Source organism: Cydia pomonella, chromosome 4 (assembly GCF_033807575.1).
Source record: "Cydia pomonella isolate Wapato2018A chromosome 4, ilCydPomo1, whole genome shotgun sequence".
NCBI lineage: Eukaryota > Metazoa > Arthropoda > Insecta > Lepidoptera > Tortricidae > Cydia > Cydia pomonella.
Genome location: NC_084706.1, coordinates 19,032,166 through 19,052,037, shown reverse-complemented (window position 1 = coordinate 19,052,037; position 19,872 = coordinate 19,032,166). Strand labels below are relative to the sequence as shown.

The 19,872-nt window shown below is 35.3% G+C and overlaps 1 protein-coding gene across 2 annotated transcripts in view; it reads left to right on the top strand.

Annotated features, from left to right (window-relative positions):
- Positions 1 to 2,120: 2,120 nt before the first annotated feature.
- Positions 2,121 to 19,872, top strand: part of LOC133517444 (paired box protein Pax-6-like) — a 58,494-nt gene continuing 40,742 nt past the window's right edge. The window contains exon 1 of one of the 2 annotated variants that reach the window (XM_061850771.1): positions 2,121 to 2,475. In XM_061850771.1, coding sequence (XP_061706755.1) covers positions 2,346 to 2,475 — 130 coding nt within the window. In that variant the 5' untranslated portion in view covers positions 2,121 to 2,345. The remainder of the gene's footprint in view (positions 2,476 to 19,872) is intronic. The other variant, XM_061850770.1, reaches the window with a different exon arrangement.

Sequence of the window (19,872 nt, the reverse complement as noted above, 5' to 3'; positions counted from 1 at the left end):
CATTGAAGTTTGACGTATAAATAACACTTGCACTGCGTGTGCTATCAAAATCGTTGCAGACTTGTCTTGGTCTGACTCTAGTCTACATACCTTGGTTCTATATTTAATACTTCAAGTGGGCCTTTTATACTGCGTTCAATACTTATTAAAATAAATAAGAATAGGCATGACCTTTAGGTACACTGGTATTGTTACTTCTTCTAAAATTAACTTTAGCTAGCCTACTTCATTTATAAACGCTCAAAGACATGTTTATTAAAATTCGCGGCTCAAGAGAATTGCAAATAACTAGTTGCAATCAATATTTCATACTAGATACCAGCTCGATTCGAACTTTAAGATACGCCAAACATTTGCTACAGATACGATATGGATTAGATATGTCAGTGTCAAAAAGTACGTATTTGTTTGAAGAACACTTTTGACACTGAACGTCACTTTCGTGAACGCTGCTCGTACTGTTAGTGCTTGAGAAAGGAGACCTAAGTTCTCCGAAACATGTCGCACGAGTGACTAAAAATACGTGAGTGTAATCCGTAGAATTATTTTAATGTTAGTGAGACATCACAACAGTTTAAATTCGACATTTAATCCATATCGTGTCTTTAGCAAATGTTTGAAGAAGTTGATATTCACCGGCTAATTGTCTTCAGAAAGCACGTGCCTTCCTAAACCTTGACGTTGGCGGAATCATCGACAATATCGATGGAGCCATAACGCCCAAAGATTAATTAATTGAAGAAACGTCACTTTTGATACTGACATATCCAATCCATATCGTATCTTTAGGAAATTTTTGACGTATCTTAAAGTTCGAATCGGGGCGTTTGAGTTAGCACGCCTTAGTAAACTGTATTACATTTGTTTATGTCTCAGTGTCAAAGTAGTGTGTATTTATAAACAGGCAGATTTGTAGAGTTCATCAAAAGGTTTCGATACTGTAATTACTAGCCGTTTCCTGTAATTACCTAGGGTATTCAAAATAAATCCTTCCAGGTCCAACATATTGCATTCAATAGTAGGTACCTACCACATGGCGTTCTACTTAAAGACGGTGATTTTATTCCACATATGGACACAATGGGAATCCTTAATTGTGCTTGCACTATTGTTATGTATTTTATTTCTTTTGTTCTTGAATGAATGAAACCAAACTCAGTTGGTAAAAAAACAGATTTTAAAGTGAAGTTCAATAGAAATTGAAAATAATGTAAACAAACCAATTTACCTTCATAACTTCGTAATCTTGTGTTTTTTAAGGACAACAATGACCTTATTAATAGTTAAAATATTTTTAAATGGTTTATTGATTCATTTTTTATTTAAAATATATGTGGATTATTAATATTTCAGTTATAACAACCTTTGGTAAAATTTTCGGTTACCTATATGTCAAATGCTAACAAAATCAGTCATAATTGTTTACATTATTCGTAATTTCTATTTAACTTTACAGTACAGTACTAAGAATTAATCAAATTGTAACTCAACTCAATAATTATTTTCGACCAGTTTTGAATTAAGTTTTGGGCTTCGGCTAAAGTAAAAATAATCAGAACTACGAATGTACTCTTCAAATTAATTAAATATGAAAGCAACCTTACTACGCACCGCGTTTATTAGAACGGATGTTAAGCATGGTTAACTCGAGCCACTTTTAATTAAAAAGCATACATTACACTGTATCTGTCTCTCAATATAGCTGTTATCTATTGCGTGCCAGACAGGGATAGACTTACATTAACACCTTCGCTAAAGAGTGGTAAAAGATCACCTGTGCTCACTACCGTAATTCTACCGGCGGCGGTAGTGCACCTGTCCCTTTCATGCGATTCAAGCTTAAGCTGAACCAAACGAGTGCGAGTAGGAGTAGTTCCGTTTGCTCTCGATTCCAAAACATCCGTAGTGCAACGTTTTTGTAATTGTGAAATGAACCGTAATTGTAGGAACTTTATGATTCTGAATCGTGTTTGGCAAAGTAAACCTTTCGAATTTAAAATACCAAGAACGGGACGGAAGGTTACAATCGAATTGAGCGCTGCCGTAATTTTTGACGCGTTCGGAAATCGAATTAAGAGCGTTAGAGTGAGAGGTGCACGGAGGCTCGAGTCCGTGAAGGCAGTTCTTGTTATTGTTTGGCGGCGGTGATTTTTTCCGAGGCGTGCGAATGGGAGTGGGCGCCAGTGGGCGCGTCGGGCACCCAGCGCGCTCTTCAGTGTTCTGGCTGAGCTTCGAGCGAGCGCGTGCTTGCCCAGTGCGTCCGTGCCGAAGGTTCTATAGGTCTCGGTTCCAGTGTCGGACTGATAAGACGGAGTCTGAGTGTCGTGGTCTGGCCGCATGTTATCATGTTGATATCGGCGGGCAGCGGCCCCACGCCAGAGTTCTCCCCCGCCTCGTGCTGCGCGCCCTGGAAGATGGAGCCGGCGCCGCCCGCGCCCGCTGCCATGCCACAACCCCTCAACATATCACCCAATGGTGAGTTATTTTCGTTTCCTCATTAAATAGATACAAATTTTGGAGTACCTATCTTAAGCTTACCAATGTTCTAGATCAATACGACATTTGTGTGTTTTTTTAAATGACTGACTCGACTCGACATGTACTTTTATTTACTGTTTTTATATAATTATTAGCGTTAATCATATGTGGTGGTATAAATATAGTATAACTAAGACTAGTGAAAATAAATTATAGCCTCATACTAGAGGTAAATATTAAATAGTCTCTTAATAGATATTTTTATATTATTTTCATCCGTACACAGAAATACTCGTAACTACATTTTGTAAACGTAAAACATAGTGAAACAATATTACTAATCATAAAATTAGTTATCTTGTCGCGCCGTCGCTAAGGCGTCCAAATCGGCGACACAACAGCGACGCGACATACTCGTATATATATATTTCATGAGGTATTATTGCAGTGAACCGATCTTGATATGTTTTTGCAGTTTTAAAGTACGGTCAATTTCCTCAACAATAACTAACATGCCCAATAATGGGAGAATATTATAAGGAATTAGACAAAGAAAACTGTTTCCTTTCCACCTTTCTTTTAAACCAAGCCATGTTGGGAATGGTGGGCAATGTTGCGGAAGGAAGAAGGAGGCCCAAATGGTACCTATTTACTGTAAAGATTTCTTTTTCAATTTCAGCATATAAGAAAATTACAAGTTGCAAATTGAGTTATAAATATTTTCTGCTTATGTGGCTAATTTTGTTACATTTAGGGCTCTTATTAACTAACTTTATTATATTATTGGAAGACATTTAAATTCAAGGCCATAAGATAATGCAGACAGAAATTATTATGCATCTAATACAATTCAGATCAGACAGTCTTAGTTTTGCCATAAAATAATACGATGTTTTTTCTCTGCATACCTACCTATTTTTTTCTGAGTAGAATTGATCACTTGGTTAAGACAAAAAATATGTTATAACATATATCTATTTCATCATCCATAAAAAACTGAATTGAACTTAAATTGCAAAGAAGCTTATAAAGGTTTCCTAACCGTGTTATGGAACTCTTATATATCGTATTACCGAATATGTGAGTGTTTATAATTTTTAATAGGTATTAAAGTATTGACTCATTTCACTCTTTGCCCCATAAACTTAATAGTTTTTTGCTACATATTGCACCGATAACTTCCAATTTTTCTTATAGGGAGACACATTTTTTTGAGAGTCACTTCACTTCAAGCTTTATTTTGAATGATTTTCACCGTAAAAGCTATATGTTGCTAACATATGAATATGTATATTTAATAGTGGTTCAATTTAAATTCACTCTCTTTCCGATCGACGCATCAGTTGAATTATGATTTTTAAGGAAATTTTGCAAACCAGTTATTTTCGTCTCTTTCATGGTCTTGGATTGGAATTTAATGAATTCTGTCATTTTACAAGCATTTATTATGTCAAATAATATTCCGAAATATAACGAACTGAGCAGTATAAGTAGAAATGATCAATCGCTCACTAGTGCACTTTATCCTTATACAGTATTTGTAAAAACAAAAATACGGTACGGGCCTTAGCTAATAATAGCCAGCCATTAATTAATTTATTAGACTCTAATTTTGAATTTACTTGCTGGCTCGATATCGCATTATTCAAGAAACCATTTTTTTCGAACTCCTTTGTCTGTAACAGTATATAAATTGGTATTGAATTTAATTTGAACCTATCATAAGAACTTTTTAATGTAAGTATTATTTTAAAACACATTCTACCGACGTATAAATCGTAAATTTTATTAATTCCATCAACAAAAATCTTGATATTTATAATTGTCATATGCATATTTCATAGGTATTCAATGAAATTAATTTAAGTTTAAATATATAAGTAACTTTATATCACGCAATAAGAGTTTCTTGTGTATATGCGAATTAAAGTTTTCAAAATACATATTTCAAAAACGTTTCACTTTTATAGAAAATAAAATGTAGTAGAACGTAACCTTAGCCAAAACCGTCTGCTATGTATTTGAGATTTTTTTAAATATTTCATGCAAAAGAGATAAAAGTTAAGGCATGAAGGGTGTGAGATTATATTTGATTTCATTCATTGTGGTTGAGTTAACATAACAAAGCCAAACTAAGATATACTTTACAAAAGCATAGAAAACATACTGTTCAATCTTTTTTTTTATGGAGGATAGGCAGGCGTTTGACCACGATCACACCTGATGGTAAGTGATGATGCGGTCTACGGTGGAGCACGCTTACCTATGAGATACCTATTTACTCTAACCTATCTAGTATATAGTTAGAGATATCTATTTTTCAAGTCCCTTCGTGAACCTATGATCTATTTATAAGTCTCTGCCGTTTGTATCTATGTCAGCCTACAGCGTATGTTTTGGATACGGCCACATACTCTAAAGGTATAATATAGTAGCTATAGGTATAGGCCCAAATTAATGACCTTACTTTCATATTATAAAAAATACTTTTTTTTAATATTTTATTTACTGTGTTTTACTTCGCACGTTAAACTCATACTCATACTCATTTATTTATAATATTATTACATATTACACGTCACAATTTTATTAACATAAGATTTTATACTTACAGATTAGATTATTACTGTTTCGGGTAGTAGGTATCAATAGTTAAATATGTCAAAAAAATTCAATAGTGAGCATTATATATAATATACATTAAATTTGATACATTCAATTATTTGTTTTGTTGAATGACAGTTAAATCATAATTATATATTGTAGAATTCATTCAGGCTATAAAAAGCGTGGGAGAGGAGCAGAGGAGCCATTTTTTTAACTCCCGCGTAAATGAGTTGGACGATTACGCCTTTGGGCAATTTGTTAAAAACTTTGGGGCCCAGTACCTGCATGGTCTTGGAGGACTTAATCAGTCGCACTTAGTGACGCAACACGTCATAACTGTCATGTCACACCATGTACGCAACATATTGCCGCTCGAAATCAAAAATTCACGGCACTCTGTTAGTTAAGAAGATAAAGATAAAAGATATAGATAGATACTGAGCCACGGCCGCCCTGAAACCGACTTTTCATACAAAAGTAGTCCTCATTTTCCTTTCTGGATATTAACATTATTAAAAATATGTTGACACAGTTGGTTGTATAGAGACCATAGCTATGTCATGGACGTATGTTTAATTTTTCAAATCTTTAGTGATTATAAATGTGAGGAGCATTTAAAAAATTGTATGATACTTATCTGTTCATCGGTCCTAATTTTTAAACAAAAAAAATCGAAAAAGAGTCAAACATACAAATATGTGAAAACATTTTCCATAATGTCAATTTCCAGAGAGGAAAATAGGGACTACGTTTGTATGGGGAAGCGGCTGTGGCCTATCCTCCTAAGGCTTAATTGATAATAAAATAAAGAAATATTATAGGACATTATTACACAGATTGACTAAGTCCCACAGTAAGCTCAATAAGGCTTGTGTTGAGGGTACTTAGACAATGATATATATAAATATTTATAAATACTTAAATACATAGAAAACACCCATGACTCAGGAACAAATATCCATACTCATCTCACGAATAAATGCCCTAACCAGGATTTGAACCCGGGACCATCAGCTTCGTAGGCAGGGTCACTACCCACTAGGCCAAACCGGTAGTCAAAAATTTATATATTTTAAAACCTTTTCATGGCACTGAAACCTACGCCTCGATTCCATTTGCGGTTGTATTAAAAATCTACGCTGTATAAGCAGGTATCTCATGAACCGTAGTAGAAATATAGTTGAATATTTAAATTAGGTGTATAATTATAACAAAAATGTAGACGTACCAGAAACATCATTAATTTGAAATTCCTCTCTCCTGGTTTTATAACCTCTTATTTATTATAACGGTAAAACATAAGTCTCAAATTAAGTGTACTACCTACTTATTTTGAGTAAATACTCAATTATTAAAATATCGGCCAAGAGCATGTCAGGTCATGCTCAGTGTAGGGTTACGTAGTTACCATTCTGTCAGAATAGGCTAAATGGCGGCTATTAGTAAGTATCATGTAGGTACAGTCAAGTGCAAAAATATGTATCGAAAGAATCGTCTCATAAATATGGTACTACGCTCTTATTACACTGGAATAAGATGCTATGGGACATATTTTTGAGTAAGATGTGTACACCCATATCTCTACACTTGACTGTACATTGCAAGCATAAGGGACTACTTTCGCAGCACATACAAAGTATTTATCAAGCTTTTTTCCATATTTTTGGACGCATGGTTTAAAAGTTATTCATTTTATCAAAAAATGGTTGTTGGAGACCCTTGTTCATTTTGAAAGACCTATTCAACGATACCCCATACGATTGGGTTAAAGCATTTAGAAAAAAAAAAAAAAAAACATTTTTTATGGGGTTTCCCTAAAAATATTTTATTGTAGTTTTTATTTCCCCGTTCTATCGTCATACATAATTATATATCCATGCCAAATTGCAGCTTTCTAGCACTAACGATCACGGCAAAGCCGCGGACGGACAGACAGACGTAGGTACATGGCGAAACTATAAGTTGACTACGGAACCCTAAAATCGGTCAATTTTTTTTGTATGACTTACGGTTTCGGTTTCCCTGTTAAAACCTACTTCTTAAAAGTTATATGATGAAATTATCTTAGAAAAATTTATCAACATCGTTAACTTTTGGAGCGTCCATATAAATGACGCCGATTATCCCGAAGGTTTTTAACCCTAAAATCGTATTGGACTTTGCTTTGCGATCCTAACGAAATAACGGTACTTTTTCCATGAAATTCCATTTCGGTAGAAAACGGTTTCCACTAACTAAACCTTGACAAATCGCTTCAACATAATATATACAAGGTTTATAGGTCTGGTTTTTTTGAAAAAAAAAAAAAAAGTTCTTTTTAGTTTTGCTAATATTGAAAAAATAAATGGATGGATACAAAGAAGATCTACCACAGAAGATCTGTCCACAACGTGGCCGTAACGTTACCATGGAGATCTGTCCATAACGTGACACTTTTTCGTGCATGCTACCGGTGTTCATCAATTTATAAGACGTTATCACGTAAAAAATATGGATAATGGAAAATATTTAGAGGTGGATAAACATTTTCTCTTTTTGTACGGATGAGTGGATGCTATACTTACCTCTTAATTTTTACCACTCGTTGAAACGTTGTGGGCTGTTGTAACCCTTAAATATGATTCTTACACAAGTAGGTCATATTACTTTACCTAGTTACGGAAATATGGTAATAGGCTAGATGACATTTTTTTATTAATGGTATCAATCGTTCAGGTTCGTTTTTAGAATCAAATGTCTATATGGGACCCATTGCATTAAAGCAATACAAAAGTCAGATATGATAGTCATAGTCCGACAGTCGTACTTCACTCGCGAAACGCTCCCAACAAAACGATAAGCAAACGTGACGTCACGGTCACCAAGAGCCCATCTTGAAGTATGAAAAACATTAAAATTGCGATTTCGTCGGTGAAATATTGCGTTTATGTATATATTTGCTGTACAATATTTTTTTGGATAAAATGTAAGGAATCGAATGATTGATAATTTTTTTTTGTTTTTTTTTTATTTATACTTTATGGAAATAAAAAAAAAACTTTAATTTTGAAACTTTCAGGTCCTATATTTTTTTATCATTTCCATATATTATTTGAATAACCACATTATTGCGATAAATTGCTCATTTGCTATCTATTTTACTAGATTTTGTTATAAAATTCAACATGTGTCATCATCCCCATTGTGCCTTCTGTAGTGCTTTCAATAAGTACATTTTAAAATTTATTTTCAACGTTAAAAAAACTAAGTATTTTTCCTCGTAACAAAAACCAGTAAGTAATATTTTTATGCAGTACAAAATATCACAAAATGTAAAAAAATACTGGCCTGGCCTATATTTCTAATACCGAGAAATCAAAAGACAGAAAACGCAAATAAAAAACCGCTTATATATTTTTTTAAAAATAAATAGTAGTTCATTAGGTATAAGGCAAAAATATTAGGATTGATTAATAACCTACAGGATTATAATACACTAAACAAACACCTACATATTTAGTATGGACAAATTAGAGGAAATAACAAAACATATTCTCTAAGAATGAAACAGGTAGAATTATACAGGAGTAGGCACCTAGGGACTCAGAGCACACTAAAGAAGGCAGTTTTTCGTAGCAACCTCCACATTGCTACATGCTAGGTTGTTACATATATTATATTGGATATTGCTAGGTTTCGTGGAAGAGCTGGGGTGGTTGAAGTAGGAATCGCTTCCTCGTTTTTCACGCAAAATGGGCACAATGGTTGTCGATTTGTGGAAAAAAACTTACCATAACTAACTAATTAATGCATCAGCATATATTTTCTATTGCAGCTGCCCACTTTAGCTCAATGTAGATTGGAGACTTATTATACGTTCATGTATAATTGACGCATATGATATAAATAGGCTCATGTTTCATTTATATATATATATTTTGGTTATGAACTCAGGAATTTTAAAAAGTCCGTTTCACCGAATCAAACCGTCCATCACACCACGGTTGATAGTAATATTATAACCTCTCATTTACCGGCCGGGCTCAGCGGAAAACTATTAAAAAAAAAAGTTCCAAATAAATAGGGATCCTTCTAATAACCTACATATTGATAAGCAATGTCACTTACATACTTAAGGGGATCCCTAACGCCAATGACCTTAGATCTGAATCCCTTAGTTTCCAAATGCTTTTTGTAGCTTATCATATAAACAGCAACGGCTTTAAGCAATATAGTATCCCAAATTTACTTCAAAGTTCACTGTATTCGAGATATTTAGCATCAACTTTGAACAATTTTAGGCCAAAAAATTCGTTTTTGGCCATAACTTTTGTGTGGATTAGTTTAAAATTAAAATCTCTGACCAGTTTTTAGAGACGTCAAAGACGAACCCAAAAGTGTAGATTTCGTACATGTTAAATTGTTCACAGTAATCGAGTAACGAAAAAACTGTTTTTTTTTAGACAATGTTTAAAAAATATATAAATAAATAAGTGTTCATTTCTTTTAAAATCCGGTAGACTAAAAGACTGAAGAACCGGAAGCCGTTTGTTTTATAATTCTATCTATAGTGCAAACGAAACTATTCAAAATTATCAAAAATCTATGAAAACCGCGGGGAGCCCCTTAAATCGAACAACAAACACTTCATTATAAATATTAAATATTTGGAGATACTCAGCTTTCCTATTTCAGACAACAGACATAGGTCATAGGACCCAATTCGAGCAATGCCTATAAGATGTCACAGCGACACGATACCGATCTGTTATTGTCAAAAGTGACATTTCTGGTTGAAGAAATGACTTTTTTGACACTGACAGATCGGTATTGTATCACTGAGACATCTTATAGGTAAGCATTGTTCGAATTGGGCCGATAGATACATATTTTTTATTCTAATAGGACTCTCCTATAGTACATCTGGCAATGTCTATTGTATAGCCTTATACGAGGGGCAAACTGAAAGTTTTTAGAATAGAGGAAACTATACTCGGAATAATTAGAAAACTGAAGTTATTGGATATTTTTGTTTTAACGCGTGATTAAACTATTTCTAATCACGCATATTCTCACAAAATTGGAATTTTCCCGGAATGAAGACGGCTCCTTTTTCTAAAGCTCTTTTAGTATGGCGATTTTTGATCCTCAGAGGCTTTGTATGAATATCATGAGGTCGGTAGGTACCCTTCGAGATTAAAGTTCTTTTTCTCAAACTTGCAATGAAATGTTGACATGACTTACATCAAATTAGGTCCGGAAATACTACGTTTCCGGTGCGATGAGTGAAGATGATATGTAAAGGTATACAACCTTCTAGTATTGCCAAGAACATTTAAGTAATAATAAGTTTATCTGGGTATAAGTTTATTTGGGTAAGCCTTTTGGGTAAAGCCCGAAAATTAAATCAACTTTACTTTGTATTCGGCGTTTACCCGTATACATCTAGGTCTACCCAATACTGTCAGAAGTGATGACGCAACACCCATATGTACGGGTAAATGCCGAATACAGATTAATGTTGTTAAAATTTCGGACTTTACCCAGAAGTGTTGGGTAATAATATACCAGGGTAAACTTGAGTTTAATTAAGCTTCTAACATTACCCGTAACATATACATCTCTAAGTGGCCCATTCCAAAAACATTCAGCTTTACCTATGCACATTTCATATTGTATTTTTATAGTTATTTATTTATTTAAATTTTATTGCACGATGTAAAATTGTATAAATGGCGGACTTAAGGCCTGAACTCATTCTCTAGCAGTCAACCATTGGGTCAAAGAGAAACTTGTAGTTAGTGGTAGTTAATATTATAGAAGAAGTATGAACTTAGACTTTCCAGAAAGTAATCGTAGATAATGTTCAAACGCACACTTTCGTCAGTCAAGAGCCTTAGCGCGCGTACGGCGTAGATCGTCATTTGTCATCGGCGCCCGCGCCCGCGCACCCAGCTGCCGCGATGAGTGAGCGAAAACCACTGCCATCGGGACATTGTTCGCATTGTACCGCCGATCGAACTAATTAATCGGTAGATCGGCCGCTAGATTGCCCGGTAGCGTTTCCGGCGAAGGTTGCTCAATATTCACCCGATATTAGACGGGAGCGTAGCGCCGGTGACAGGCGAAAGAGGTTTCGGTTTCGGTTTTCTTACAGTATGATTCAAAATTTATATTTTACTTAAGTTTATTATTTTTCACTGTTTAAGTAAATACGGTAAAAGCCATTTTGTTATATTTTATTCTAATTCGATATATTTGGATAATATCGTCAAACGTCGATATCATCCAAATATATCGTCAAATGAGTCAAAAGAGTCAAATTGCTTGGATACGTTAAGCATTCTCCGAGGCTTTGGAACGTTTCATTTGCTTTTTCTTACAACCTTGTATGTTTAACTATTACACTGGTGGATCTGTGAGCTGTAGATCTCGCGTTAAGCTTAGAAAATATTAAAGTGAAAAATACTTAGTTCGTTATCACTTTTTTTGGTTTTATGCCTATTTCCGGATTTTGAAAAATTTCCAACAATTGGATCGGCACCAAAATTATATTTAATTGTAGAATCTGGTTACAAAATTTCACGAGAATCGGTTAAGAATTGCAACCCGTAGAGGAGAACACCCGGACATACGAAAGCAAAATGCCCGAGTCAAAACAGTGACCTTCGCTAACGCTTCGGTCAATTAGCAGTAAAATATTATAATTAATTTTATATATTTAATTATTTATTTACATAATAGATATTTAAAGAGGTATTACAATTACTAACTAGCATACATCTAAAATAGGCCCTTGTACCAAGGATGCTGGCGGCAATTCCTCGTTGTATCGCAATGCTGATAAGTTGTACGAGGAAGCTGCCAGCTCTTCGGTCATCAATTACGTCAACCAGACGCTTCAGGATTTCTGCAAAAAACCTGTGCGCGCATGGACCTAGAGTTTCAAGAGAGATTTTACTATTTACTTTGGTTTTTATTGTCAGTCATGTATGACAATGAAAACCAAAGCCTGTAGAAATATACACATTATGTAATTATTACATCCTCCGCACTAAAAAGTTACTCTGCTTATAGGTACCCCATGTTTGATACGTTTTGATTAACGATACCAAACAAACCGACAGCAGCAGACGGAATTTATGGCCGTAGAAACGTCGTCGACTATTTAATCCGATCGAAGATAGTGTTTGTAATAGTCGAGAATGCAAACGCAGTAGTAGAATCTGGTATAATAGCTCCGATAACCATCTAAATGTGAATCTTAAACTTGTATAAATGCTGAGAATAATTTAATTACTAATTAATATAGTTAATAATTAGCGGCGACGTTACATTTGCTAAAACATACACGTTTGTAGTCGGTGTGAGTCACAAAAATACATTTGATAGGCGAGGGCTGGCAACAGGCATTGTATTCTGAACGTAGGCGAGCGTTTGACTAAGGCGAACTGGTATAGTTTTACTTTCGAGGTCCGTAATAACTATGCGTTGTAAGATCCCATTTTATATTGGCTTGCCTGAGCCAAATGCTCTGGTAGGTGTCCGCGATAGGAATTTTCTGTAGTCTGTTTTTCACGTCAACGTTTATATTGAGGCAGGTTTGATCAGGTGCGCTAATAAATCTAATTAACATTTAAATGGTGATCACGCATAATAATCAGCTGGCTTGGTAAACTGAGGCGATGCTGCTTAATTAGTAGACAATTGGAACTATGTGTTAATGGAGCGTTAAGTCGGTTACACATTCAGCCGCTCTTTGTGAACACTTGTACAAACCGAATGACAGTGTTTGACGCAAGAATGCCGGCATTTTGTTAATCCCAAAATCGTTAACTTGATTCAATTTATTATAATCGAGTACTCGAAGCAGAGGACTGTCTCCCTTACCATAGTACCATACCATATTTGACATGTGCAAACTAATAAATACTAATGAATAATGATATATGAATGAGATATGATGATATGATTTTATTGAGCCTATAATATTTATTTATTTATGATTATAATGCATGGTTTATTGTTCTAAACTTTTTATGTAAGTACTATACTTAGTTATAGTACCTAGTTAATAAGGAAAGTTTGCATGCTTCATTAAGTTAAATGTCTTCTTCTTTTCATCCTGTTACCCCCTGCTGGGGTGTACGGCTCGAACTATTTTTTTCCACTGACTTCGGTCCTGGGCAGCTTGAGTAACCTCCTCCCACCCCATCCCCAATACACCCAGCTCTTGCTCCACGGAACGGCGCCAAGTAAATTTTAGGGCGACCACGTTTCCGTTTTCCGGGCATCTTCCAGGTCAGGGCCACCTTGGATAGGTGGGTGTCAGGCTTCCTGAGGATATGCCCAATCCAATGCCATTTGCGCGTTTGGATCTCCTTATGCACGGGTGCTTTTCTGATTATTTTCCATAAGTGAGCTTTTGTGATCCAGTTAGGCCAAAAGATGCGCAGAATTTGCCTTAAGCATTTGTTCACAAACACTTGGAGTTTTGTCATTAGGTCTTTGCTGACAAACCAGGTTTCGCACTCGTACAGAAACACGGCCTTTCCATTGGAATTGAAAATCCTCACTTTAGTTTCTTCTCGTCAGGGTAGAGGAGTTTCACACAGGTTTAAGCTAGCTGAATGCGGCTCGGGCTTTGTTTATTCGTGTTTTAATGTCAGCTTCCGTTTCTCTACTCTGGTCGACAATACTGCCCAGATAGCAAAAGCTAGTTGTTCAATCTGATTTCCCTTGATTAGTATTGGGGTTCGGTGGTGTCCTGGCGCATTTCCTTTGTTTTATTGTAGTTAATGCGCAATCTTTCCTTTTCAGCCTCTTCTGCTAGATCTTGTGTCTTGTTGTTGTATTAAGTTAAATGTACGCACTTAAAATCACCTTCAGACGAACTATGGTTACCACTACATTTTTACAAATAAATATATATTTATCTTTTTTTATCGTAATGTCATTTTGTAACATTCGCGTTACGTAGTTACTCGTAATGCCTTAATCAAAATTAGATAAAATCCTCTAGTTTGACTTCTCTGTCGGTCATATCTTTTGATCGTAGAGTTCAATCTGGGTGATATGTAGATCTGTGCATAATCGGTTATAAAAAAAAGTATTCCCCGAGCACTTATAAGCACGAGCCAAATTAGCTAGCAGTGTCAAATCAATGTTATTATCTTTAGAATCTTTATAGACGGAGGAACAATATATTTCACATAGCCTGGTTACGGTGACAGCCATCATCTCCACACAATAAATAACCTTAAAACGCAAAATTCTATATAGGTGACAGCTGTCATTATAGCCACGTGAAAAATAAATAAGCCAGAGGCGCTAAACAGTGATCAATGTTCACATTGTTAAGTAACTAAGGCAGACAAAGTAGCACAGTAGCATGACTCGGTATATTTATTAAAACCTCACTTCCGATCTTGATGCACTTCCCGCGAAGGCTACTAAATCTCTCGATCATCCTCACTGAATATGCAATGAGGTAATTTGCGAGCTTAAACTTATGCGATGGAGAGATGAGTATGTTTCATGTAGCATGTGTGCAATGCGTGTATTTATTTAAAAAAATTATATCACATTGATGGACAGACGGGCGGATAGAGAAGCAGATAGACAGACATGGCAAAATTTTGAAGGCTCCTAGATACCACGGAATCCGAAATATAAATATATGTTTAAGTACCTAAAAAAACCTTTATATAGTTTTAGCAACATAACACTGACCTGGTTATTAAATCACTGTAGTAGGTACTGCATAATAAACAGTAAACGTAGTGTAAGAATGGTCAATTTTCGTCTATTTTTCTTAAATATCTTCAAAACTGTTTGTTTTAAAATTATAAAAAAATATGTTTGAAATCCTTACAACAAGCCTTTTCATGTGATATGCCAAACAAAATAGTTTGCAAAACTTTTAAATTTTCTAATTTATCCCCCAAAAGTGGCCCCTTTGATTCATTCATATACTTTACACGTCCTCCTTGGGTCACCGACTTACAAATCTGTAGCTACCAAATTTCAACAGAACTAATCGGTTAACTCTTTATATTGTATTAGGCATATTATTATGTACTCATATTCCTTAAGCAAACTGGCCTTTATTGAAATTGCTTTCTGTGACACTGACGTTTTCGATTCCTATTTTGCCAATTTAAAATTCGTTTTAGTTGATCATCATCCTATATTTAAGAGTAAGTCTTTGGTCGGTGGAGCAATTTCCATGTTTGGCGGGCAACCGACTTCTCTGAGACAGCCTGGCACGTCACGACGTTGAGTTTTTCTTTTATTTAATAATGTACGCTCCCCTCGGTCTTCCCTTCTTCCTCTTTGCTTCAACTCTCCCTTCCAAACAACTAACAAAAACATAATCACCATTAAATTATCCTAATACCACAGGATATTTTTTGCAAACTAAACATTATTAATTTTAATCGAACTCGACAGGAAATAAATGTGTATTATCATCAACAACATAAATCCAGACATCATCCGATTACCCATTTTTCGAAGCAAGAACTTAAGCTAATCTCATGGGCAATTTAACACGAATCATTCGAATATATATTTTATTACCGGACAGACTATACGGTTTTTAACTTTCAACATATCAACATAATACATGCGAAATTTTAAAAACAATTCAAACGAATTTTAGTTGAACGTGGGTTTCTTGCAACCATAAAGGGGGCCCGCGTGTACACTTTCGATTTCATATTAAAATTTACACGAAAGGTGGTAATTTTCCGGCTGCGCGATGACATTAATAGCAGTGAGTCTGCTCGGTAAACAGTATTTTTTGTATAAAACTGTTTCACATTCGGACGATCTTGCAAGAAATGTAAGCTCCCCTCGCTCCGTTTTGCATGTTTAACGTGATGTGCAGGTGCCCGTATCGCAAGCATCTACGTTATATAAATATAGTTTGTCGATAGCAAGAACTAATTGTGTAAACTTACATTCAACAAATGTCTTAAAAGCGTCATTAAAATGCTAACACATTTCAAAGCTGCGTCGTGGAGCTTATCTTTTACGAAGATAGTTTAACCTGTACACTTACGTTAATAACTAGGTACTATTTCTAGCGCTTATCAAGACATACATTGCTACTTAATTATTAGACACCTAGGAGGACACTAGATACTTAATAAAAAAATGATTAATGTCATGTTTGTTACCTATTTGCATTGACACATCCACAACATTGTAAAGGACATAGCTCTAGTATGAACTTGTTAACCAAACTGCTTCAAATGATAAGCATGAACCAAAACAGGTGAAATAAAGTAATAAAAACTAGTGGTCGATAAATAGGAGCCACGACTGTAGTCACCGTCGAGTCAATACATTCTAATCAGTGATTTATTGCCCCTAATCCTCAGCTCAGCACAAATAAGCTATCTTGTCGGCTTAATGTTGTATCAGCTCAGGCGTGAACTCCCGCGTACCACTAAGTGGTCCTTCCAGTTTCCACTCGAAATATTTTAATAAGACCTCACGGCTCACGCACCCAAATAAAGACACACACACGCACGCACCCCGGCACTACATTAAAACATGGAGCGTTCGAGCTTACTTTATTTATAATAGTAGCGACACTAAGGATCTACATTTTTGCTCTAAACGGTGTTAATTTATTGACCGTGGGCAGATAATATCACTTTTTTTCTTCCATTATGAAAGCGATTACACGAGAAATTATACGTCGATGTCCAGTTCTTCGTGCCCGATCAAAAAGTAAACCAATACAAATAAGACCTTATATAGTCTGTATTGAAAGCCGTTTGGGCTTGTTCCGAGTGGAAAGGCATGATAATACTTTTCTCGACAGAATCGTCTTGTAGACTCGCTAATAAAAAGTGTAAAGTTATGGGCAAGTTATGCCACTTGCATTAATTTCGATGCTTAACCTGATAAACAAATTATGGTGTATTAAGTTAATAGCTTAATTTATAATTGAATTTTTTACGATGTATTCGTATAAAGCCATATTGGTGTCACGTCGTTTAACATAATTATCTGACGCTTTTGAAGACAAATTAGGCAAGATTGGAGGCGTTGCTCCTTAGCTAAATATGGCCGATAATATGCCTAAACTTAGAATCCATTAGACTAATCAAAGCAGAGTGGTCTGATTTTGCACTTGATAAGTTTACTCAGAGGTCAGTTTAAAGGAGATATTAAAATATTTATTAAGTTTAGTGATTGTTAAGTTCATAAATACAGTAAAATCTCAATAATCCGTACGGTTAGTGATTGTTAAGTTCATAAATACAGTAAAATCTCAATAATCGGTACTTCAATGGGCCGGTACCGGTACATCCAGGTATCCGGTACTAAAAAGGGGTGCGAGTAATCATTCTATATCCACATTTACTATGTGCTCTTAGATTATCGCACTGCCTACTCTTTAGAGCTTACTCAAAATTTTCTTTGAATTTCTTATTTAAGTAATGTATTTCTACAACACACTTAAAAACGCATCAAAATATATACAGTATTATTATTCCGACTTGATCTAACTTCGAGTAATCTGAATTTTCGACTAATTTGGCTCTCTTGTCTCAACATTAGTACCAAATCAGATTAGCGAAAAACAAAGCATAAAAAAATGTTTATAATGCTACCCTCAATTACTATTGTTTATCTGTAACTATTTCAATAACAGATAATCTTTATCAGGATATCAAATGTATGTCCACTAAATTCTTTTTATTTTATTCGCTTTCTTTCAACAATGTTCCTTTGAAATTATGAAGAATTCAATCAGATTAAAGGGCCTAAGTGTCGAAGCTTGTCATCATGGAATAACAGGGAGCTTCATAATGCAACGATTGCAACCTACCGCGAATCACGTTCGACGTGTTGCCTCTCTGTCGCACTTGTAAATTCGTACGTAAGCGTGATAGGTAGGTAACACGTCGAACGTGGTTCGCGGTAGGCCCTCTGGCGCTGACCCTTGAATGACAATGGCGTAAGTGACGTGAGCGCGTTAACGATTGGCACGTTGGCTACGCGGGCTGAACTCGATGGTGCGTAGATACTAAAATGTACCTACCTTACTATAACGTAGTACTATTAGAAAGGAGAAATTAGTTATTGATTGTAGTAGAGAGTTTAAGTCTAAGATAAAAACGTGCCGGCTTGTTTGAAACAGATGGCGCTATACTGCACCATAATGTTTTCTGGTCACTAAATTGTCAAATGTCTAATTTTGACTACCAAAGTTACTGCATACTGTATGGAGCCTTACAACGCCATCTCGTTTAGCTGTTGTCACTTACTCAATTAAGTGAGATCACCGACTGTACATGCCTAAGTAGCAGTAGCGGCGCGTGAAAATTCTGGCTAGGCAACTCGGAACAAAAAAACACCTTAACATTATGTACTTTTTTTTCATGATAAAAGTGAGGCGTGCGCTAGGTGTGTCCGGGCGCGACCTTTTGCAGTTAGTGTATAACCACCTTTGCCATAATATTATACACACAACATACAAAATATCACTGGTTTAGTAACTTTATATATAAATTTGTGCACACAAGTAAGTTTTAAATTTTTGTGATTTTAATCACATAAAAACATTTAAAACTCTAATAATAACAAGCCTTGGTAACAACCGGGACGGGAGTGTTCACAAACACACAAATTCTAAAACCTATCACTACAAACAGTACTTTCTATGAAGAAACGTTCTTTATCAAATTATTAAACTTGAGACTACATAAGATTCTTGGATTTTTCTATTAAAATTCATCATTTTTTTAAAGGTTTTTACAAAAATTGTTATCAATGATAGCAAAATACTGTAAAATTTTACCCATTTATTCAATTCAATGTTTTTGTATGGCAATATTAAGCATTCGCGCGGCAAACGCCACTCTATTCAAAAGTGTAAACCATTACACTCCAATATAAATCTTACCTGTTTGTATTTAAGGTTTAAATTCAAATGAAGCAGCATGTTAATAATAACTGACGTTATCGCGGCCGTGTACAGCCTACCGCGTACCCCGAAGTTCGCAAATTGCGAGCATCTTTCTCTGTCACCCTAATTACGCCATTGGAGTAAAAGAGAAAGTAGCCCGCAATCTGCGTACTACGGTGTTCGCGGTAGGACCCTCAGTGCTCGCGGACTTTATGAATATGTGCGTGCATTTTTCCAATATAAACCTTAAGCTATTACGTTTAAGGTTTTTATTCAAATGAATAACCCGATACAAGACCGAGTTGCTTTGAAGCTCATTCGCGTGGACTCTCTATAGCAAACTTTATGAGCGTGTGCGTGAGCTTTCGTATCTGTGTAGTGGCGCATGAATGAATAGTCAAGCTTAGCTTCACTTCGCGCGCCTGCTATGATTAGTGCTTTAGTAAATCGTGTTATCAATTCCAAGGTAATGTAATACGTAGTGTTTTCATTATGGATATATTTTTAATTCTAATGATGATATATAAGTTTGGTTTATGTAGCAATAAATTTTAGGCAAGCCGGTGGGAATCGAGTTGTATGGACCCGCCGCCCCTGCTAAGTATAGGTACATGGATGAAAAATCTGCAAAAAATGGACCTAATAGTAGATTTATTGATATTTTATATTATTTTCTTTAAATCAACTTAACATTTTTGGGACCATAAAACAAATAATATTAGTTCCTAGTTTATTGGAAACTTTTTATTTTATTTCTGAAATGGATTTTATCATGTCTTAATTTATGTCGCATACATCATTTCGGCCTTCAAGCTCCGACCGCTTGGAGGCTTTGCCTGTGATTGCATAGCTGTGACGCGTAAATCTTTTATTGTCGC